The 24,976-nt window shown below is 45.3% G+C and overlaps 1 protein-coding gene across 7 annotated transcripts in view; it reads right to left on the minus strand.

The window, feature by feature from the left end:
- Positions 1-522: 522 nt before the first annotated feature.
- LOC105937705 (SH3 and multiple ankyrin repeat domains protein 2) overlaps positions 523-24,976 on the minus strand; it is a 308,586-nt gene continuing 284,132 nt past the window's right edge. For 6 of the 7 annotated variants that reach the window (XM_036135850.1, XM_036135847.1, XM_036135849.1 and 3 more), the window contains 4 exons: positions 23,691-23,803; positions 22,536-22,641; positions 17,223-19,734; positions 523-1,749 (listed from right to left, as the gene is read on the minus strand). In XM_036135850.1, coding sequence (XP_035991743.1) covers positions 1,224-1,749; positions 17,223-19,734; positions 22,536-22,641; positions 23,691-23,803 — 3,257 coding nt within the window. In that variant the 3' untranslated portion in view covers positions 523-1,223. The remainder of the gene's footprint in view (positions 1,750-17,222; positions 19,735-22,535; positions 22,642-23,690; positions 23,804-24,976) is intronic. The other variant, XM_036135848.1, reaches the window with a different exon arrangement.

Raw genomic sequence — 24,976 nt, forward strand, 5'->3', positions numbered from 1 at the left:
TCTGCTAAACTGTGGCCTACATAGCAGGTTTATGAAAATAGCTAAACGGGTCGCAGGGATTTTTGGGTCAAACAGTAACACACAGACACACACGGTGCTGGAAGGAAAAGTGCAGCAAGAACAAGGACGTCTTCTACACACAGTCTTCAAGGTCCAATCCTCCTCGTGTCCTTGCCTTGGTTTTCCTAACATCCCGATGTGGATGCAATGGACTCAACGTCTCCACACTCTTTCAGGAGATGAAAATCCATGGATATATGTATATGTATGTGTGTGTGAGCATGCTCTGCGTGAAAACAAAGTGTGCATCTCTGCATGTGCGGCTCTGTGCATGAACCTAGCGTGTAGGTGGACGGGTGACATGATTTGTTTTAATGCAGTGGTATCAAACGCACGTCCTCGAGGGCCGGTGTCCTGCACCTTTTGGACGTGTCCCTTGTCCTCCACGCCTAAATCAGATGGTTAAACTGCCTCACTAGCATGCAGCCGAGCTCTGCTGATGAGATGATGTAAGAATCAGACGTGTTGGAGCTGAGACACACCCAGACGCTGCTGGACACCAGCCCTTGAGGACTGGAGTTGGCTCTGTTTTAATGTCTCAGCTGATGCTCTAATTTTGACACAAACAGGTGAAAAGCAACAACAACAAAAAAAAAGGAGTCTATCTCAAAATGTTCCTCTACAGCCGCAGATGCACCCAGAAATATAACTCCGTAGGACTCTAGTGAAGAAATATTCTCTGAACAAATTCTAGCAAAGATAGAAAAGGAGCAACGACCAGCTCAGCTGGTTCTTCTCGCACCCACTCCCGGTGTACGGAAAAAGTCTCAGTATTCCAAAGCGACGGGGGAGAGCACGAGTCTGTTAGGTTAAGTAGACCTCCAGACGAGTAATCTTTTGTATTTCCAGAGTTTAAAATATTCCAGAAACTCGCAGACGGTCCATGGGTCTGTCCTCCTGTCCTGTGTCCCCTTTACTCGCCCTGCAGTTCCTCCACGCCCCCGGTGCCCAGGACGGCGGGGAGGTGGAGGACGGTGGACAAGCCGAACCACTGAGATGAGGGCGAAGACGCACGATGAGAGGACAAACACAGCAAGAGGCAGCTTCAGCTTGGATGGAACTTCTACCCTTCCATGTCTGGTGAAGAGATCGGCTAGCGTGACTGGAAACACCTCCCTCTCCTCCGGCTGACTCCTGATGATGCCCCCCGTCTCCCGGGACGCTTATCTGTCCTGCAGCAGCTTCAGGGCCCTCTCTATGTTCATGCGGTGGCCCACCCGGGTCACGCCCAGGTCTATCAGGTCCTCCTTCTGCAGCGACGGCAGGTGGGCGCCCTCGATCTCGTTGTCCAGGAAGGCGTCCTTGTGCTCCCCAAGGTTCAGACTCTCCAGCCAGTCGGCCACGTCGTGTTTGCTCCACAGCTCCATGGGCTTGGAGGCGAAGGGCTTCCCAGACGCCGCCACCGCCTGCATCAGCGTGAGCGGCGACGGAGAGCGCGAGCTGCCGCTGCCGCCACACGACGAGCTCAGGCTGTAGCCGCCGCCGCTGCCCATGGGGGGCGTGGGCAGGCCGAAGACGTCGGTCAGGGTGGGCGACACGGAGGGAGGCAGCGAGGAGCAGGGGGTGAGGGAGGAGGCGGAGTCCGGCGGGCTGCAGGGGTTTCCCTGCGACGGGAGGCTGCTGGGAGGCGTGGAGGTGAGAGCAGCTGCAGCGGCGTTGTTACGCATTCCTGAGTCATCTGTGGGGGGTCTGGGGGGGGGGGGGGGCAGAGAGGAGAAGGGAGGTTAGTCAGGGTGACGGAGCTGCTGATGATGCAAAATCAAACTGTTTTTATCACTTTTCTTCCCCCAACAAGCAATCCAGCCTGAACTGGACAGAGAAAAGCAAAATACAGATAACACCAGCAGAACCATCCATCTATTTTCTTACAGCCTGTTGGGGTCGTGAGGTTTGCTGGTGCTTATCTCCAGCTGTCCATGGGCGAGAGGCGGGGTTCACCCGGACAGGTCGCCAAACTCCATGTAGGAAGACCCAGGGACTCGAACCCAGGACCTCCTTGCTGCATGGCAACAGTGCTACCCACTGCCCCACTGTGCTGCCCCCCCAACAGAACCACTAAAATTCAAAATGATAAAATAGCAACGTCTGCTCGATATAAAGATATTTGAAGCCAGAGAGAAAAGATGTTTAAACTCGGCCTGGGAGGATTCAATTCAATTCAATTTTATTTATATAGCGCCAAATCATGAAACATGTCATCTCAAGGCACTTTACAAAGTCAAGTTCAATCATATTATACAGATTGGGTCAGATTATACAGATTGGTCAAAAATGTCCTATATAAGGAAACCAGTTGATTGCATCAAAGTCCCGACAAGCAGCATTCACTCCTGGGGAAGCGTAGAGCCACAGGGAGAGTCGTCTGCATTGTACATGGCTTTGCTGCAATCCCTCATACTGAGCAAGCATGAAGCGACAGTGGGAAGAAAAACTCCCCTTTAACGGGAAGGAAAACCTCCGGCAGAACCGGGCTCAGTATGAACGGTCATCTGCCTCGACTGACTGGGGTTACAGAAGACAGAACAGAGACACAACAAGAGAAACAAAAAAGCACAGAAGCACACATTGATCTAGTAATCTGTTCTACATTAGATGGATTCCCGCCTCACGTACAGCAGCAGATCCTCTCAGAGTTTAGGACCGGCTACAGAGAAGACCAGGTCCACTCTGAACTCACGCGTGAGTTTTGGTACCGGTGAGTAAAGCTGACCTAGGATAACGGGTTTGCACCGTCGGCAGACGTGTGACCAAATAAAGTGTTACTGTAATCCAGCCTTGTGGTCACCAAGGCCAGGACTACTGCCTCTAAGAGCTTCTTCATTAGCATGCGGTTACCTTGGCCAGTCCACCGGAGCCGAGAGAAACTCTGAAGACAAAGAGATAAAATAAAATGGCCTTTCGTTCATTTTAAAACCAAGATTTAATGCCACCGGCTTCAGAAACTGGTCCAAACACACGCCCTCTGATGAGCCACCGAACTCCATCACCTCAAGCTTTCTTTGTTAATTTAAAAGATGTAAAGTCACCTTCAAATCCTTCAAACAATTCACAAGAGCTAAATATAAATGTCTGAAAGCATCAGATGAGGTTTATCTGAAAGGTTTTAGGGTTTCTGGCAGGAACGTTCAGAAAAAGCTGACAGACGATTAACTGCAAGAAACATTTATATAAAAAACAATCAGAGCAGCAGAAAGTGAGCTTGACTCTCAAAGATCACATTTAAAGATTTAGTCTTTATAACATGGACTCCTGATTTTTCCCAAGGCCGTGATGATGGATGTGAAGGTGAAATAAAAGATGATTGTTTGACGTATGCCCCAGAGGAACACCAGGTGGCGCTGCATGCAAACCTTCAGCAGAAAAGCTGCTGATGTGCATCTAAATGCTATTTTCTATTTGTGCTGTCGGCTCAGACACAGCCGTGACGTTCACCTCCGAGGAGAGGATTAATCTCTTCTTTAGTGACATCATGTTGCCAAAGAAACAGGATTAAATCAAGATAGAGGCATCTTTTAAACAACAATGTCAGAATGGGAGTTTGGAGGAGAACTATTAGACTTCCAGAAGATTCAGGGCCTTTAAACTCTGAAACGTGATTTTTCCTGTAGAGATAAGAGCAGAGACAACGGCACCAGGGCTCAACTTTTACGTGACCTTTAAGGACTTATGGTCAGAAGAACTAAATAAATGTGAATATCAGTTATTAAACAAACATGGAGGATTATTTTGTTTTTTACATTCAGAAACTTCATCCCTGCATCACCGTGCTGGACAGCTGGTTGGAGGGTTTCAGCTGTTTTTGTGTTTTTCTGCTAAATGACCAAATAAAGTCCTGTCCTTCATTCAGATGCACATTTACAAACCAAAGTCCTGCTGCTAGATTGTTTTTACAGACATGAGGCTTTCTCCTTTAGCCCTTCCAAACACACTCTTCCTGTCATGAAGTTGAACCTTTAAGCTGACGAAGGCTCTGACTTCGGGCCAAACGTGGAGGAACCTCTGCAGGTTCCAACATCAGAGCAGCATTTCACTTTTCCTGCGTCGTTTCCTGAGATCCAGGAGCCGTTCACGTTAGAAAATGATGGCAATAATAATAGTAAATATTGCGATGAAGATATTGGGTGCAACATCTGCCTGTTTTCTTATTTCCTCTCCTTCTCGTCTTTCCTTCCATCATTCTGTCACCTTCAGCGTTGTGATCGAGGTCGGTCTCCGGTGTGAAGCCCTAAAACAAATGCAGGTTTTTCATCTTATGGCTATATGACTTGACCTTGAAGTTTTCTGTCTAAGGCATACAAGACATAAAAGGAGGAAGCTGGAAGGAAGTTGTTTTAATCTTTCAGTGTGCACGCAGATTAACAGCATCCAATCAGGATCCAATCAGGATCCAATCAGGATCCAATCGTGTTTCACCTGATCCAGGATACAGTCGATTTCATCTAAAGTTCTGCAAAGTTTCAGTGGATTCACAAGTTTTCTTTCTCTTCAGGGAACTTTGTGCGTCTTGGCTTACATCATCATGTGACCTTTTTATTAGTTACTTATAATATTCAGAATAAATAACTTTTCTCATTACATGCAAGCATTGGTATGATATTTATCAACGCAGTTTATGTCAACAAACAGTTTCAATTTTCTAATTTTTTTCTGGTTCAACCTGTTTTTTTTTTTTTGGTCCATTTTGATAATGAAAAAAATCTTCTCTGGTAACTACAGGAGCTTTTTATCCTTAGGAATTTCTTTTTTTGGCTATTCAATTAAAATTTTTGCATCATTACTACATAAATGTTAGTACACCCTCCAGCCAGATGCAAAGCATCGATGCAGTCCTGCTCAGGTGGTCCAATGTCTATCAGGTATCCTCTGACCTCAGAGGAAGATATATCCCAGCTGCAGATGATGTAAACGATTAAAAATGACAACAGCTGTAAAATAAACTAGAATAATTGACTGAAGACGTCCTGTCAGAGTAAGATTTCACTCTACAGAGGACATCCAATGAAACATTGTCACTGACTTCACAGGAAAGCTTCAGCTGAACACCTTCTCAAAGCAAATTTACCTCATCAGGTGCAAAACCTCAGGAGTCCTATGTGAGCCCCTGACTTTACTGCAGGCTGTTCTGCAGAAATAAACAGAAATGTGCAAAAACACGATGTAAAAAGCTCCACAATCATGACACTAAAGCAGCGGTGAGTTCCATTTATTCATGCACTGAGGTCAAATTAAAAGCTCTAAGATGGCTTGTTCAGTGGAAACAGTGTCAGAGCGTTTCCTGAACACTTCCAGCTGCAAACAGCTGCAAACAGCTGCGTAACGAGCGCCGTGACCCCAGAGCTGCAGCAGTTCAGACGCGTTCATGACATAATTACTGCCGCCGCTTTGATCAGGAGGGACAGACGGCATCGGACTTACAGAACCAAGCTGCAGGCCCACTTTGGGTTTTCACAGTTTAACAACCAAACCTGATGGAGATCACATCAGAGATCCTTTCATTGCCACCGGGTTTGACCCAAATGAGCGGTTCAGGTGGAGAACAACAGAACGTAGCGATAAAGATGAGATGGAGAAAACCAAAGAACACCGCTCTCCGTATGAATGATGGCAGCTACAGTGGCCATCGTAAAAATGTGGTAAAAAGCCTTAAAATAGATTCATATTTTATTTCAGCGCCACAATCTCACCCTGAAATAAAGCCCAAAGAATCCAACCTTCAATGTGAGTTCATTTATTGAGAGAGAATAACATCTCTGATTAATAAATTAACAGTTTTTAAACATTTCCTTCAAAATAAATGAAACTGAAACCTTTCCAGACGTTAGAATTAGCTTTTTTTGCGCCTCTGAGTGTCTAGCAATGTGTGATTAGCACTCCGCCACTTGTTTAACTGTTATGCAACACTGAGCCACATTCATCTTTGGCAGTTCTTCAAAATAGGAAAAACAAGAGAACATATATTCAGGGACAGAAGATGTGTGTCAGGAAGATAAAAGGTTCAGGACTAAACCAGGTTCCTTTCCCATCCTCCTCAGCATCTCTACCTGCCAGTTTCACAGGTGTGTCAGGAAAAGTCTTTTCTGTCCTGCAGTCACAAAAATAAGCTTGTGGACTTTGTTTAACTCTCAGGGGCTTTAACTGGACCTGGAGCTTTGGGCCGGCGAGGCTGAACTATTCAGGCTCTGAACATAAAGCCCAATCTGGGGAAAACTACTACGGTGGAGGATCTGTGATGCTTTGAGTTTTTCTACAGAATAGAGTCAAAGTTCAGGTTTTACAATGCAACAAATGTCAAATTTTCATTTATTATTATTTGGTTTATAAAGAGCTTTTAAACTTAGAAATAAGAAGACCCAATGTGCAAAACAATAAGATCATAAAAACACTCACAGAATATTCACAGAAAACCAAATAATTCAGTTTAATGTGCTGAGGAACATTAAAAGCATTTCTGAACAAATGCGTCTTTGCTTGTAAAAAGGCTCCAAATCGTTTAAAACCGGGTTTTTAAAAAAGGCTCCAGGTTCAGTGATGGCCCAAAGGTCCCAGCGCTTCAGCTCTGTCCCCAGAACGTCCAATAAAAGCTGCCTGGACGACCTCAAGAACCCGTCATGCACACAAACACCTGAAAGTTCAGATAAATAAGGAGCCGCATAGCCGTCAAAAGGTTTATAAAAGTTTAAAATCTATTCTAAAACCAACAGGAAGGCCTTTAAAGAATAGAAAACAGGAGAGGTGTTGGTTAAAAGGCGGGCGGCTGCTCCCTGGACAAGATGAAGGTGATTTAGGCTCCTGGGGGACACAAGCACCGAGAGAACCTGGACCTGAACCTGGAGCTGAACCTGGAGCTGAACCTGGACCTGGACCTGGAACAGGACCTGGAAATGGACCTGGAGCTGAACCTGGACCTGAACCTGGAACAGGACCTGGAAATGGACCTGGAACAGGACCTGGAAATGGACCTGGAACAGGACCTGGAGCTGATAAAAGCTTGACTCTCCAGGTCAGGACGGTTTAAGGTTCAGCTCAGGCCTCGTCCTCACCACAGGACCAAGTTCAGTTTTAAATGTAAAATTCTGATCATACATTCTTAATTGTCTTCTTTAAAATAAAAGTCAAAGTTGCCACCAAATAAAATGAAACCTTTTTGTTAATTTAAAACCAAACCAGTCTTGACAATGTTTGAAACGAGTCCATGCACTAAAGAACGGAGAGCATGACTGCTCCCTGGCTCCAGAGGCTGCTGCTGCGATAAAAATCATTTCCCTCTGAGGTTTATCAGCATTTTTACTAGCAGCAAAGGGCCAATAACGTGCTGCATTTATGAACGCAGACATAATGTGAGCTGCTGACAAATGTCCTGTCTAAAGAAGTCCCACAGAGAGAGAGAACCCTGAGGATCTGGTTCCTCTTGGAGCAGAACCAACGGCTCAGTTAAGACCAAAAGTCTTAGAGCTGACACACATTTGGCCGAGTGAAACTGCCACAATGGGCTTTTTCCTCCGACTGGAAGCTTTATCCCAGATATGGCTCCCTCCTGCATGTGACATATGGAGCAGCCTGAGGGGAAGTGAGGACTTCTGCTGCCAAACAGTGGAAGTGGGCCACAGAGAAAGTGAAAAGTCCCTCTGCTCGGTGGAAAACTTACAGCTTAGCAGAGGCTTTTCCACAGGACGGCAGGACGAGTCCACAGGCGTCTCCTCTGCTGAATCTATCCGTTTAATGACCGATCATCTGGAGGAACGTCTCAGCTGCGATCCGCCAAACTCCTCTCTGCTGCACGAGTCACACGGACGTGAAAAGGCTGTAATTGCCAATTAGGACTAATTAGTCCAGCGCCCCGTTTAGCTTCTCTGACCTTATTACTGTTTTCTTTTTGCAGATAATCACGTGAAGGACACCGAGGTTCTGTGAGGACGCCCAGCAGAACTCTGACCCAGGTCCATACAGGTTCTTTACCCGCGCAGACGACGCTCTCCTTTTAAAGTTAAAGCAAAAACGTCAGAGAAGAGCAGAGAAACTGAACTCCTGTTGGAGCTAAACCAGCTACAGGGTTCTGAGGTTCTCCTGCAGAGACGATGAACTCGTTTCCTTCTACATGGATGCAGAAAATGAACAAAATAAACCCAAGGTCTTTGTTTTAGACAGAAATTAACGGTTATTTTCATTTAAGGCTGACAGATTTGACCAATAGTTACCAGATTAAAGCTTTATTCTGGCATGCTGAGAGGAAAAATTAGAAATTTCTTTCTTATTTTAGGACCAACGTTGCATGAAACTAAACAGATGAAATGTGTTGCTGATGAGCAGCAGGTGTGGAGTTGAGAATTAGGGAATAATTGGGATAAAAACGAGTTCAGTCAGACGTTTTCATGCACTCATCACGAGCATAAATGTGATTTTAATGATTTTTAAAAAAGTCTCCATTTGCATCAACCAGCTGCCTTTGTAGGCCAGATTTTCTCCCAGTTCTTTAAATGTAGCCGGGGGCCAAAAACGATCATTCAGAGGGGCAGCAAATGGCCCCCGGGCCGCAGTTTGGCCACCCAGCTCCAAGAGGTTCATGTTGTGTTAGAAAAATCTCTACATTGGTTGTGAGTCTTTTTCTTTTTCTATGGACAGTGAAGCACAACCAGGACTGACGCTCAGACAGAACAGGACCAGCAGTCCAGGAACGCTGCAAAAACAGAACCAAAAATAATATAATATAATGAATAATTAGTGTATTTGTCCTTCATTTGAGCAGGTAAATAAGATTATATGCCAATGGAAAGAGTAATTTTACCCCTAAAATAAGATATTTAGATATATTAGATGAGTTCTTCCTATTTTAAGTGAAAAAATCTTATTCCATCGGCAGATTATCTTATTTACCCGCTCAAATAAAGTACAAATACACTCATTTCAAGAAAATCTTTACTCATTTCTAGTTTAGTTTGTCTTTTTTTGCAGTGTGAATAACCATAAAATCATAACTTTCAGGTCTAACCAGAACATCCTCATGGCCGGCAGCGCGTTGCTCCAACAGGACAAACCTGTTCAGGATAAAGCAGGAAGAGATGAAGCTTCCACGCAGGTGAGAACACCTGGACTGCGTTTAACCGCCGCTCCCCTGAGCATCAGCCAGGAGGGGCGGCGAATATCCCGCCAGAACGCATCAGAAACCGGCTGATGGCGTCTGGTCAGTAAATCCACAATAAATGAAACCAGATCTTTGTTTTTAAATCTGAATGTTGTACAAAATGAAACCATTAAAAGGCCAAAGCAGCAACAATTATCCAGATGATGAGTGGATGGGAACTTTTAACTAGACTAACCCAGATCCAGTCAGCTCACGTTTTTCATGGACGGAGCTTAATCCACATTTTAATCCACATTTCACAAGCTGGTAATTACCCAGAAACAGTAATAAATAGATAAATAGTGAATAAAACCATCAGTTTCTGACGGCACCGCCGTCATCATCATTAAGCTGACGACAGCATCAACTCCTCGCTGTCTGACTACAGACGGAGATAAACCTGCAGAAGACATCACACACACACACACACACACACACACACACACACACACACACACACACACACACACACACACACACACACACACACACACACACACACACACACACACTTTGTTCTTCATCAGCTGAGCGCTGCTAATATCTGAGATGGGAGACCCCGCCTCCACAGCTCGCTCCCCGGCTCATGCATGCAGGGGTCGCAGCCGCAGGCGTGCCCCTCTTATTTATAGCAGGCAAAACACACACACACACACACACACACACACACACACACACACACACACACACACACACACACACACACACACACACAGGGTTACATAATGGTGGCCTACTAAAGCAGAAACACGGCACGTGAGCTGCAGGAGATGAAGCTGAACTCTGCTGATGGTTCGGCCCGCCCTCCTGTCTCTCTCTCTCTCTCTCTCTCTCTCTCGCTCTCTCTCTCTCTCCTTCTCTCTCTCTCTCACCTCCCCCGACTCGCTCTGACATCACTGCGGGCCTCAAGGCTGCTCTCATCAGCCGGTTTCTAGGCAACCGCTCTCATCCACAGCCACAACCGACGCACATTTAATCTGCGAGGCTAAAAGACGGCGATAATAACAAAAAAAAAAAGAAAGAAAGCGAGAGAAGAATAAGATGACATCGTCCACGGCAGGTGTGAAAGTAGGCCATGATCCGTGCGTCTCTGTCGCCATCTGTTTGACGGTTTGCAGAGCCCCCCCCCCCCCCCCCCCACAGCCTACAACCTCCTCCTGCTGCCTGGCAACCCCATCGCCTCGCACGCGCAACACGAAGCCCCGAGCACCGAAGACGAGGCAGATAATCAGAGACCCCCCGCTGCCTCCCAGAAAGAAAAAGAAGTTCTGGTCCAGAAAAGAGTGAGATTGCAGGCAGGGGATGAAGGGATGGGGTCTGCTTGTTTGACGTGAACCGAGCCGTCGATTCAGACCGCAGAGAGGCGTCTCCGTACAGAGACACAGATACCAGCGTCTGCGGTGTTAATGTTAGCGTAGCCGCCTCTCATCTGGTACGTTAAGGAGGAACTTACAGCGTGGGGGGGGAAAACGCACCTCCACCACCTCCATCACCTCCATCACCTCCACCAGCTCCACCAGCTTAAAAGTCAATGTTAGGCGTGACCGCCTTTGTTCCTGAACGCTCTCACACTAACCGACCGTACATCTGTAACGAGTCCCCACAGCATGACGGAGCCTCCACCGTGTTTTACTGAACTCTCTCCTGATCCATCATCACCGCCTGTGAAGACGAGTAAACCTCCACGGATTTAAAACACATCCATCGTTTACCCTGAAAAAAACCCAACAATCTTTATTTCAGTTCTTTTATTCAATGGGAAAATAATTCCATGTGGAGAAATTGTTCCTTTATAGAAAATCATAGTTGTTGCTTTTTTTTTTTACCTTCTAATCAAACTTCCTACGGTTTAGTTTTGACTCGCTTCTATTAGGCATTCTTCAAAATGGGGAAAACAAGAGAACATGGAACATTTAACTCACAGCGAGGAGGTAAAACATCTCCAAAGGTCACTGTGTCAGAACCGGGACCTGAATTTTAACTAGAAATGTATATTTTATTTATCAAGGCTCCATTCAAGCGTGCCGTAAAACAACCGATGATTATGTGGAGCAGCACTTCATCCTCATCACGTACAGAGAAGACACTAAATAAAACCTTCTTCCACGACTAGTTTAGTCCAAACTAAAGACTAAATGAAGAAAGAAAAAGTTATTTTAAACTTTGTTGGACATTTACGTCAATGTGTCGACTCACATCAGTTGCATGCGGTTAGCGAGGCACGCAAAAATTTCTGCAGGAAGTTTGACCGAACGGAACAGCAGATAAAGTTCCTGTGAATTTCAGAATAAAATCACCACACTAACTTCGCTAGCTGGACTAATATAAACAAAAGGAGGATGAAATGAGATATTTAAGCACACGGATAAAGAGTTTTGCCCTAAAAAATTAAATCCATGGCTGTTTTTAACCATTTATGAGGGATAACAGCAGAAAAGACCACTGGAGCGTCTGCTCTCACCACAGCTAGGAGGCAAACCGGGACCGGATCAGAACCGCACCGTATTCAATGTGAGCCCGGGGTCAGACCCGCCTGTGCAACACTGGGAAGATGAAATCTGGTCAATAAGATTAAAACTGAACTCGTTGGATGTCAGAACACACACCGTGTCACTGGATATCCAGAGTGCAAACAGCCGCAGCGAGGCCGTCTGAGCAGATGTTCCTCCTGCTCTGACCTCTCTGCTCACGTCAGGATCCGTTCTAACACGCTGGTTCTAACCTTCAGAACAATCCACGGTCAGACTCCTGCATATATTCAGCATCTGTTGAAGCTTCTCTGTCCGCCGAGGACTTTAAGGTCATCGGCTCACATGTTGGTGGTTCCTCAGACCCGTTTCAAGGCCATCGTGCTTTTCGGGCCGCGGCTCAGAGACTCTCTTCGCTGCACAGTCTCTTTTAAAAATACTTTTTAATTTAGACAAACATTTGCTCAAGCGTGTTTTGTGTTATTAAATTGTTTTTGCTCCTGTGAAGCACTTTGTGATTTCAGGGTCTGAGAAAGGTGCTTTAGAAATAAAATTTGACTTACTTATTTACCTTTAAATAAAATATTTAACCAGAAAATCGGTGAAGAGTTCATTACTTATTTCACCTTGTTTGTGGTAAACTTTTGTTTCTATGGTGCAACCTCTGCTAATTTATATTGTAATGTTATTGTAATCTCATTATATTGTCATAAGCTGCATGCAACAAAATTTTGTTTAGTATGCACTCTGTACATTCAACATGACAATAACGTTTGTCTAAACTTAGATCTGGAAACGTAGAGGAGATGAAACGATGTGAAGGAACCCTGCTGGGACCTACCTGTGCAGGTGAGACACTGGGGTGGGGGGGGGGGGGGGCATGAAGGAGAAGTGAAGGGAAAACAGGACACTGGGGGAAATGAAGATGAAGAGACAGGAGCTGAAAATGAGTAAAAGGAGCAAACGTCAAGCGACACAAACAGGAACATCAGAGGATACTGAGACGGCGTGAAGGAGGCCAGACGTGAAGATGATCCGGGTGCTTTGATTGGCTCAGAGGAGCTGAACGCCAGCATCCTCCTTTCTCTCTGAGCAATGGGATCGTTCATACAAAATGAATGTGAAAGGTGAATTATTAATGGAGCTTTTTATTCCTGTCTCACAGGGTGGGGGGCGTTAAAACAGCCCAGACTGAGCGGATTCAGGGCCGGAAAGTGCAGAACTACGGATGAAGACCAGCTAAAAAGAAACGAGGACCGGGTCAGGACTTCAGAGCAGAACATCAGCAAAGCTGCACGAACTGAAGGTGGCACTAAAAAAAACCCCAGAGTTCTGGACAGGCCCATAAGAACTTCTCTGCTCCGACTCACCAGTGACTTTCAAACTTCTTCCAGTTGTGTTAATTTTAGTTTTTACTGCATCATTCTTGTTCAAAATTTCATCTGATTTATTCAAAATCAATATGTTGTAATCATAACCGCCAATCTTTACTGAGGTCTACAAGTGAGTTTAGAAAAAAAGAAAATCCTGATCAATGATGGCTTTAATGTGTGATTAATGAAATTAAATTGAAGACAATACAGCAATGCAACACTGGATCAATTCTGTTATCAATCGGTTGCGCTGCAGCAAATGAGCCCAGAAATAATCAAGCTCCATCATATATCAGAGCTCTGATTACCCCGTATGTTCCTAACAGAGCACTTCGCTCTCAGACTGCAGGTCTGCTGGTGGTTCCTAGAGTCTCTAAAAGTAGAATGGGAGGCAGATCCTTTAGCTATCAGGCTCCTCTCCTGTGGAACCAACTCCCAGTTTTGGTCCGTGAGGCAGACACCCCGTCTACTTTTAAGACTAATCTTAAAACTTTCCTTTTTGACAAAGCTTCTAGTCAGAGTGTCTCATGTTACCCTGAGCTATCTCTATAGTTATGCTGCTATAGGCTTAGGCTGCTGGAGGACATCAGGCTCTATTTCTCTCTGCTGAGTTCTCCTACTGCTCTCCAGTCTGCATTGTTTGTTGTTATTTCAGCTTTTAACTTTTTGTTCTCTGTCATTTTTCTCTTCATAGAAGGTACACCTGGTCTGCCGTTCTGTTAGCCGTGACATCATCAGGGGAGGCAGATCATCCTCTATCACCATCTAACATAGAAAGTACTCCTGGGTCAATGTGAGCTTCTGTGCTTTCTGTGTCTCTGCTCTGTCTTCTCTAACATAGAAAGTACTCCTGGGTCAATGTGAGCTTCTGAGCTTTCTGTGTCTCTGCTCTGTCTTCTCTAACATAGAAAGTACTCCTGGGTCAATGTGAGCTTCTGTGCTTTCTGTGTCTCTGCTCTGTCTTCTCTAACATAGAAAGTACTCCTGGGTCAATGTGAGCTTCTGTGCTTTCTGTGTCTCTGCTCTGTCTTCTCTAACATAGAAAGTACTCCTGGGTCAATGTGAGCTTCTGAGCTTTCTGTGTCTCTGCTCTGTCTTCTCTAAGCCCCAGTGGGTGGAGGCAGATGAGCGTTCACACTGAGCCTGGTTCTGGTTCTGCTGGAGGTTCTCCTCCCTGTTAAAGGGGAGTTTTCCTCTCCACTGTCGCTTCATGCATGCTCAGTATGAGGGATTGCTGCAAAGCCATCAACAATGCAGACGACTGTCCACTGTGGCTCTACGCTCTTTCAGGAGGAGTGAATGCTGCTTGGAGAGACTTGATACAACCTGCTGGGTTTCCTTAGAGAGGAAAAAATAATAACTTCATATTTTAAGTAATTAATTTATTATGGACTTATGTAATTAGATTTATTGGTTGAAGCAATTAAATACTTATGATCCCCTGTATATATCAAACTCATTTATTTCCAATTTGATTTTAGATATGATGTTTATAAATGATAGTTTATTTAAATAATTTATATATTCATCTGTAGCGCTAAAATTTAAATAATTTAAACAAGAATTGTGACTCATGCCAATACTGAATAAATCTGAGCCCCCAGACTGTTTAACGTTTTAGCAAAATAAAAATTCCCATTTATTTTGTCAGCTTATAAATGCACCACCAAGCAGCATGTTCATTGACACACTTTGTGTTGACCTTAATGAAAGCAGATAAAGTTTAACGTTTAGGGACACAAGCTTTGTTCCTAATATGGAGATAATTCCTTCATTTCTGTTCTGGAACCTGAAGCGATGTCAGTTATATCTTATTTTTGGAATAAAACAAATCTTCCATAATGGTTTATGTCAGACCACATGAAAAACAGAAATTAGTATCTGTTCAGCTCAGGTTTAGGTTTCTATTTTATATTATGTTTTAAATATTATCCACAAAATTACTTTCATAAACTTGAAAAATGCTCTTTTGCTCAAAATAATTCCAAAGAACAAAAATGAAACGTTAAATAAAGTGGAGAGGCACCATGAAATCAGCTGGTTGGAGACGTAGAGGAAAGCTTTACTCGATCAGTGAACGCACTATTCCTGCTCTGACTGACTGCAACAATCTTTGGTGTGGAAGTTGTTACTGCAGGAAGACGACTCAATGTTAGCTTTTCTGTGTTTTACTTTTAAACACTAGAGAGGTGTTTAAAAGTAAAGCACAGAAATGAAATGAAAAAAGAGACTATTTCCCCGTTCATTTGAGCCACAAGAGAGAGTGAGACTTTATGAGATAACAAGAGGGCTTTGTGAAGTATAGCGACGTTGCTAGGTTTAATCGTTGTGACCCGTCTCTTATGGAACATGCTTGAATTTAGGCAAAGACTGATGTTCTCTAAAGAAAACACAACAGACGGCTGTTTTTTGTGAATCCTGCTAATATTAGATGCTACAGACTTTAAAGGTCAGCTCTGAACATAAGAGCATCTAAACGAAAACAACCAGCAGATACTGTGACTAAAACTAATTATTCAACATTTCTACTATTTTCTCAGTTTAAACATTCCTGATGGGGACATTGACATAAAACTCTGCCCACTTGCCCACATCATGTGTAAATTACTTTACACACTTCTCATGTGTAAAATAATTTACACATGAGAAGTTTTATAGCAAATTGGTCCACACATTAGTTTATTGGGTAAAAATCTGAACTGACACAAGCATAGAAATCCAATAAACCGACGGAAATATGTTGGTAAATAGAAAACTTCCTGCTGCTCCGCGCAAATCATCAAATATTGTGGTATGTTTCTCATTATGAAAGTGTTGTGAAGTGGTATGATTGGTGAAATAATAATAATCCTAATCATGGAGTTGGGAATGTCGTGGTATGGGCCATCTTTCAGCATACGGTACAGGCTGACTTTATATAAAAGCAGAAAGATAAATGGATAAATGTACATTTTCTGCATAAGAATCACGAACAGGAAGTGAATGTTTTTCCAAGCAAGACAATCGTCCTGAACTCAATGCATGGAAACCGTTGACTGGTTTCAGAGAAAGAAAGTAAAACTGCTAAAACTTCAGCGTCAACAATGCGTATTCGGTTTAAATGTGATAATAAGATTCAAGGCGGCACAATATGAGCCGCTGTACACAGCGAGCATTTCCAGTAATTCACACAATGACACTTAATGCTTAATTCAGGAAACTATACAGCAACGTTGCTAAAAGGAGTTTTAAGTACAACTTTCTTTTTGAGACGGTCAAAATTAATTTTATGTTTTTTTTTTCCAGTAGCAGGACAGACAACTCATTATCTGAGGTATGTTTGCTATGAACTCAAAGCAGAAACATCAACATTTTAGATTTTTTTAACCACAAGTTGAATATTTAGGACATCTGTCAACGTTACAATGTTTTCATCGTGCAGCACTAGAAACGAGACGTTCAGAGCGGAGAGAAAGGATCCCACACTGCTGGAAGTGTGGGAGTGTGGGTCAAAATCACACCTGAGCAAAGTAAGTTTGCCATGCAGGAGACGTCTTGAAGTTTTCTTTAGCAAGAAAGACTTTTCAACAGCGAGTTTTCAATATTTACTCCCTGTGTCAATTCAACTTTTTACCCATTTTGTTGATTCATTTTGCTTTGATTTCTTAGTCTGTGTGGATTTTCTGGGTTGTTGCTGACATCTGGCTTGAATTTCATGTCCACAGAAATACCAAAAATACATTTACTGAGAAAGTTGTCCTTGTGTTCAATGCATATTTTCACCATTGTAAAGAAACATGGTGGGGAAAAAAGAGATTTGGATGTTAAACTGGTCTCAAAACCCTCCTTGAACCAACTTGTTGTTGGTTCCAGTCTGACATCGTGGATCTAGATCTAATTGTTCTTGGTGCATGATGATGAAGATACAGACATCTTCTCATAAATTCATGGCCATCCCATGGAAGCAGCATCTCAGTGAAACTATTGCTAAGCCCAAGAAGAGCTCCTTAGGCCAAACCCACAAACAACGTTCCTACGTTTTCCTGCTGACTGGCACCAACTCCAACCTGAGCAAACAAGCAAATGAGCCTCCCAGCCTTTCCAGTCTCAAATTAATCACTCAAATGGTTTGCCATACACTCTCAAAATCCTCAATAAAACAAAAACATAATGTTCTTGGGTAGAAATTATCACACAGAACAGCTTAAAACCGCTCTCTCATACCTGGACGTGAAGCCCCCTCGGGTCGCCGTGGGGGAGTCGAGGGCCTCGCCCGGCTTGGTCGGCCTGTCGCGATTCATGTGCTGAAAGATGGAGCTCAGCTCAGTGATCACGGTGTTCTTGGTGTCTGGCGTGGATGGGGGGCTGCGTAGCTCGGGGGGCTGATCGCCCCACAGCTTAGATGTCCTTTGAGAAGGAGTCCTAGGAGGCTCAGACGAGGATGGAGGAGGGGGAGGAGCTTGAGGTGGCGACCCGTAGGACTCGGGGGGCTCTTCAATGAGAGCGTCGTGATAAAGCGACGTTCTGTTGATGACAGACTTTCCCTTGGGTTTGGGTGGGACAGGGGGCCGGTCCACCAGGAAGGCGTGTCCGTCTGCGGTGGCGTAGAGACTCTCCAACGCGCTGTCGCAGAAGCCTCCTTCTGACGACAGGGTGGAGATGCTGGAAACCGTGCTGGTGGTCTCCATGTGCTGAGGATCTCCGCTGCTGCGGCTGTCTACCTCCTCGATGCCAGAGTCGGCCACCCCCGACTCTGGTTCCGGTGGGGCCGGATGGTAAGAAGGGGGCATGCTGTTCACCACCCGCTTGTGGTGATCGCCGACAGGGGGAGGGGCGTGCGGATGGTAAGGGGGCAGAGGAGGTCCTCCGTTCCGTCTCTGCTGCTGAAGCATCTCCGCAAAGGCGCTGGCCTGGTCGTCAGGGATGTCGATGCTGTTTGCAAACTCGAGCGGTGGAGGGAGAGGCTCTGAGAACTCAAATTCCTCGTCTATGTCGACCGATGCTAGCGGTGGAGGGGGGATACGGAATGGCAGTTTCACCGGTTCCTCCAGAGATTCGCCCAACGGGACGCTTCTTCTCCGCGAGGCAGCTTGCTGAGGGTTGGAGGAAAGGGTTGGAGCATTGTGGGGGTCAAGCTGGTTGGGGTCCTTCAGCTCAGAAGGGCGGTTGCTGTCCTGCACCTCCACCTCCTGGTTGTTGGTCTTGCTGTTAGTTGTGTCTGTGCTCGTGTGGACCATCAACAGCCCCGTTGACTTGGTCTGCGACGTGTCTGCGACGTTCGGCGGCGCGCTCTTTCTCTGCTCGACGGTCTGATGCTGCCGCTGTTCCCGCGCTCCGTCAGACTCGTACTTCTGCTCGGTCATCTGTCGCCGGAGGCCGCCGCGGCCCGGTCGGCCCATGGTTGCTGTGGAGATTGCTGCAAAGCTGGTCTCAATCCCAGAGCGTAATTTGGTGTCTATGAAAAGCGGCTGGTTGAGGTCCGGTTTGTGGCTCGGCTGAAGTGGCAGGGAATGGGCTTCGTTCTTGGAGGTTTGCTGAACCTGAGGAGGATTTGTCGGCTGGTTCTGAGGATGGTTCTGTTGTTCCTTCATGGCCCGGTCACGAGCTGCCAAAGCCAGAGCCAGTGGAGAGTTGGGGTCCAAAGGTTTACCAGTGACAGGATGGAGGTAGGTGCCATTAGCCTTGTAGTGGCTCTTAGGAGGAGTGGCTGGGAGACTAACTGGACTGTCCAGATTGGGACACTGGCCGGTTCTAGTGTTCAGAGGCTCCCGAACCACTGTGGGCTCAGGTGTGTTGAAATCTGTCATATTTCCACTACCGCCACCAACCGGGGGTCCGAGTTGCACTGTGGTAGGGGGGGCCAGTATCCTTCGCAGGCGTTCGTCGCTGCTGAACATGCCTTCGTCAATGGATTTGGACTGGCGAAGACGAGGAGTCGGTGCAGGACCACTCATTTCATCATCTCCTATGTCTATCGACTGGAAGGCAATCGAGTTCTTTTTCGCTTCGAGTCTCTTCTCGCGGTCCCGCACCGCGCCGGCAATAGCTGCTGCGAAGGGGTTGCCAAGGGACATCGGGTCCTCAGGACGCAAACCTCCACTTCCTCCGACGGCGGGTGTTAGCGGGGGATGTTCTGGGGTAGTGGGCTCAATCTCCATGCTGCTACCCTGGCTGCTTTTGCCACTGCTGCTGGTGGAAGGTTCTTTAACGATGATGGTGGGAATGGGGATGGACGAGCATGTCCTTTCGACGGGGGTCGTGGGCATGGAGACGGCGCCTGACGGGCTGGACGGCACGTGACACGTTTTCTCTGGACTGTCCTCAACGTTGGGCTGCTTTACCAGCATCCCCTTCCTCCTGGCCGGTTTAGCCGGCACATATAGCGTCTTGTTGCCGACCTCGGAGTACGGGTTCTCGGGCACCGGCGTGCGCCCTCTTGTGCGCGTGCTCTCAAACTGCTCAGAGCTCTGACGGAAATATCCCCGCCGCAGCCTGCCGACGTCCGTGGTCCGACTGATGGTTGTCACTGCGTTGGGCGAGTTCTGGGTGAAGCTCGGTCGGGTGGTGCCGTAGTTCTTGGCTGTAGGTCCAGCAGCGGAGTTGTAGGCAGGTGGTGAAGGGGGGGAAATCGCTGGGGGAGGCGGGATGTCCTCTGAGGTGTCGGGCATCGAGAGGCTGCGGGAGAACTTCAGCGGGGGAGGCGTGAGGAGTCCCTGTTTATCATCCTCCGATGTACCTTGAAGAGAAGGAGCAGAGAAACAAATAAGGGCGTACCTGAGAGTAGCAGCACATCTTAGCGTTACCTCCCTGTTTTACTGGTGTGAGCTCGGTTTTAACCTGATATACTGCAGAGGCTGAGCAAAGTTTCTGAATTAATGGATGCTGCTGTTTGGAAAAGTCTTTATTTTAGTCTATATTCAGATTAACCTGATAACTCAGGGGTGTCAAACTCATTTCGGTTTAGGGGCCGCATTCAGCTTAATCTGATCTCAAGAGAGCCACACGAGTAAACTCAATGCAAGATTAAATAGAACTAATAAATGTGGACTTGTTGTTGATTTTTATATTAAATTAATTTCCCTTTTACACAATATATTATGAATAACCTCAGCGTTTTTAAGAAAAGTATGTGCAATTTCAACAATACTTTTACTCAGTTAAACATTTACTTGTGCATTATGCATAAGAACCGATCACAGTGATTGGACAATGTTGAAAAACATTTATTCACATTTTTTGGAAATTAAAAACACTGTCCTACATGACAAAATACATCAAACAGATAAAAATTAAGAAATTATTTAAATTTTTCCACCTGAAGCTTGATCTGCTAATTAAAACACAGCGCCCCTCGTGGACAATATAGGAACTGCATATTTTCAATTAAACGAAGTACATGTTTTTTTTCAATAATTGTTTTATCATTCTCTTCCTTTTATCTCCTCTTTCTTTCACCTTTTGTTTTTTTTCTTCTTGTTCTTCCTTTCCTCTCCTAGTTTCCCATTGTAGTGTCCATATCATTTGAGATATTTCCCGCATGAATCATGATAATCATAATAAAACTATTCACATTCATAAATCAAGCGGAGCACTATGGCAAAAGCATTAGGACAACAATTCTTATTGCCACATTGCCAGACAGGACACTGGGAGAAAAAAAAAAAATATATATATTTTTTTAATAATGATAATGCATTTAGCCACAGGGCCGGACTAAATTGTTCGGCGGGCCGGATCCGGCCCGCGGGCCGTATGTTTGACACCCCTGTGATAACTGGTTTATGTCAGTGACATACCTGGAGCCTCTGCGACCCACTCCAAGCCCCAACAGTCCAAAAACTCTGGCTATGCATGAGGTTCCTGTCAGCGGTTCCCTTCTTCGTGACGGGCCGAAGGATCATAAACGGTTGTAAAGGCGCAGAGTTATGGTTTAGTTTAGGGTTAGGCTGTCTCTGACTGGCAGAGCCTGCCGCCGTTATGGAGCAGCGCATCTTAAAAAAGGGTTGCGTGAAGTTTGGTGCTAAAGTCAAACATTTCCAAAAAAACGATTCAAATGCACCCGTTTTAAGCCAGGCCAATAACAACCCTAACAACTTCTCGTTACAGAGGAGTGGACCAGTTTCGGTCCAATCTGCTGTCTTAATGACTTTAACGACCGCCCATTACTAAGGGGTGGACCTGTTTCTGTTGAATTTGCATGTTATCTAAGCCATTAATTACAAGGCCTTTGTTAGGCAATGGTATAAAGCTTGTTACTCTGCATTACTCCAGACTTTTTGAATTGAGAAAGCTCCCTGGAGAGGAAGCGAAACGTCTTCAAACTACGGAAAACAAGTCCAGTTGTTTTGTTTTTTACTTTTTTTGGAAAGTGAAGAGAATTGCTTATGTATTTGTGTCACATAATCTCAGCCAGACTGGATGGGGGAGAGAATCCGGGAAAAAGCCAGCTTTGAAGTCTTGCCACAGATGTGCTGTTGAGTTTAGTTCTGGCCTTTGACTAGGCCATTCTAGCACATGTGCTTTTACCAGCTTCCCTGTCTCTGCTGAAGACTAGTATCCCCACAGCATGATGCTGCCACCACCATGTGTGGGTATGGAGTTCTCAGGGTGATTTGCAGTGTTAGTTTTATGTACAGGACTTTCCTGAGTCTCCAAAGTGGCCTGTAGTTTGTTTTCACTCTTCCATAAAGGCCATCCAGGGCATACTGAGGCTGATCATACACAGGTGGTCTACTAATCAGGTGACCTCTGATGGCAGCTATCGATACCAGTAAATGGAACAAAGACCAAATGCATGCCACACAATTCAGACTTTTACTTGTAAGAAAACGTTGGAAACGATAAACGACTGCATGCAACCCCACAATCTGAAAACCATGAATTCATTCCACTTCCACTTCACAATCATGCGCTACTTTGTTTTGGTCAGTCACATAAAACCACTTTAAAATAAAAAAACGTTGTAACATGACAACCACACGAATGTCTCATCCGATCATGTATAAAGTCAAGAAAGAGCGTCTCGGTTACTTGAAGATCTTTTCCTAATGTCACTGAGTCAGAGGCCAAGAAGAAGGGGGAAACAATTAATTTGCATTTTTTCTCATATTGGAGTTCAGAAATGTTAATCTGAGACATAAAACCAGCTGTTTTGGTATTTAAGCAAGAACGTCATTTATAGATGAGGATAATCCAATCAGAAAGATTTTTTTTTATTAGGACACCTTATTGTCTACATTGTTTTGTTTCCATCACATTGGTCCTTGGCTGAAATAACGCAGAGACGTTCCTCTGGCTGTGAATTGACAGCAAAGCTTCAGAAAATGCCAAATGTCCTCCAATATTCCCTCCTGAGAGCACGCTTTGCTGACCGGCCCGTTTTAATTTATCTTTAATTAGCTGTAATGTTGCTGCAGCACACAGAGACGGTCCTGTGAGCCTGAAAAGTCTGACGGGCTAAAATCTCCTGGACATGCGCGGCTCGGCTGACATTCACACACCTTCATGCACGTGCACGCTGACTCCACATGCTCCTACCTATGGACTTCTGCTTCCTCATGGTGCCCTTTTCTGGGATCCCCAGGTAGGCTCCTGGCACAGTGGGCGGCACCACTGCTACTCCCTGGCGGTCGTGATACATGGACTGAAAATCAGAATGTTGTTTATGATACAAACAGATATTCACACTTTTCTGCAGCCCTCTAAGAAGCAGAGTTAGCAGAATCTGATCCTGGCATTCATCTTGAAAACTGCTTCTCCAGTCCATTCCTTACGATTTCCTGCATTTGGAGACGCAGCGAGGAACCAGGATGGCAGCCTAACAGGGTCACATCAACCGCAACACCCCTGGGTGTAGAGGTTCTTAACTATTTTCAGAATCGGCAGGCTGTGGATGGGGTCCAAGGACTTTCAGGCGCAGGGCGCTAGGTTTCTGCCACATGTCGCCTCTGATTCTGATATAAACAAGCCTGCTCATGGCGGAAAGGCATGATTTAAGTATTCTGATAAAAGAAACTGAAATCTTTTATCTGTAGGGCAAAGCTTTGCAAAAACTCTGGATGCATCTCTGCCTTTTGCTTTTAGAAGTCGTCTTGATTAATAGTCTCCCTGGCTGAGATTTTCCTTTGGACATTAGTCACTTTTCACCCACTTTCCACCCAGTACCTGCATATTCTCACAGAAATGCGTCTTTAACTTTGCCTTATTCATCAACGAGGCATAAAAAAGGCTCCTAAGCTGAAGGGATGGATCAACGGAAACAGTTAATTCTAATTTATTTTCCAATAAAAACAGCAAAGGAAGCACAGTCTGAAAGACAGAGGCAGGATTTTAGCTCCAGGAGGATGATTCCCAAATACGTGCCGGCTGAACTCCTGGCATAAAGCAGATAACTGTTTTTTTTTATACTTCACAGTCTTTCAAAGTTAAAATGTTCCCCTGGTCAGGTAGAAGAACAGATCTAAAAATGAGTGAAAAAGCTGCCAAATCTCAAACATAAACTCAAAGTCTGGCTTTTTTTGGGAAGAAAATACCCAGAAACAAAGACTGGATGGGGATTTTTACGTTAATATTTCAGCTGGCTCTAATATTCTAAGTCAAGTGCTGTGAAACGCTGCAGTTCCTCTGCTCTAACCTCCTATAACATCCATCTCTGAACGTGTTTTCATGCCTTAAATGAGTGGAGCTGCTTACATTCATGTCTGTAGGAGTGACCAAGCAGCGACTGGAGGGCCGAGGTTTGATCGTGGCGATCTTCGTGTCCACCGGTGAGCTCTTCTGGGCGTGCGTCATCTCCTCCACTTTATCTGCAAACCGAACCGACATGCAGTCAAACTCCACGGGGAAGCCGAGGCCGGGCTGGACCTCACGGGTCAAACACAAGCCAGTCATTCGCAGCGCCCCTCTCTTTGTGCTTTCACACTAAAACTGAAACTAGAACAGTAAATATTGAGGAATAATTCCTCTGGGAGAAGGGAAAAGGAGGGTATGAGGACTTTGGTGACGTAATATGCCCAGCCTTGGAAGCCGTGCAAGCTTTTCCCAAACAGCCAGCTCAGAAGCATCATCCAGGTCTCAGGGGCGTTCCCTCAGAGATGGAAAACGAGCAATGGATGCTGTGTCTGTCAAGTTTGCCGCTACTGGTTTAGTTTTCAAGCTTGCAACACAGGAAAGGCGTCAACGACAAATTTGGCAGAACCGAACCTCCCGCTGGAGTGTGATGATGGCATCACAAAAGGGTCGTCCTTCAAGGTTCTGCCACTGGAAGGATTTAGCCCCGGAAAAGAGTCGGAACAGAATCTTATTTCTAAGGGTTTTCAGGAATTCATCTGGTCCTCAGCAGGTCTCACAAAGAGCTGCGTCCAACCTAAGGCTCAGAACTGCTTTAAGACTAACTTCACTTACATGGAGAAGCTGTGAGAGGAGAAACTAAGTCCACCCTTGATTTTTCCACAGGAATTAGGAGGATAATTTACTTCTGATCAGTGGAAAAGTCGGTTTACAGCCGAGGAGCCAACAGATGCGTGGCGAGACTTCAGTAAAGACCTCAGAGAAGCAACTGTTTCTGTCCATCAACCTGGGAAGGGTTCAATGGTCATCTCCTAACATGTCACTTCATGCATGCTCAGTATGAGGGATTGCTGCAAAGCCATCAACAATGCAGACGACTGTCCACTGTGGCTCTACGCTCTTTCAGGAGGAGTGAATGCTGCTTGGAGAGACTTGATGCAACCTGCTGGGTTTCCTTAGAGAGGAAACTTTCTCACCAACCTGGAGGATCTGATGGAGTCTGACTTTAGAAAGAGCCTTGAAGTGACATGCATTATGACTTGCTGATATATAAATAAAATGTAATTGAATAGAAAAGCATGGCGTTGGAGGAGCAGCGATGCAACGCTTCAGTACACCAACACATTTTAAAGTCAAACGTGGTTCAAACTGGGTCACCAGCAGAACAACGGTCCCAAACAGAGCAGCTG

Source organism: Fundulus heteroclitus, chromosome 4 (assembly GCF_011125445.2).
Source record: "Fundulus heteroclitus isolate FHET01 chromosome 4, MU-UCD_Fhet_4.1, whole genome shotgun sequence".
In the NCBI taxonomy this organism is placed as follows: domain Eukaryota; kingdom Metazoa; phylum Chordata; class Actinopteri; order Cyprinodontiformes; family Fundulidae; genus Fundulus; species Fundulus heteroclitus.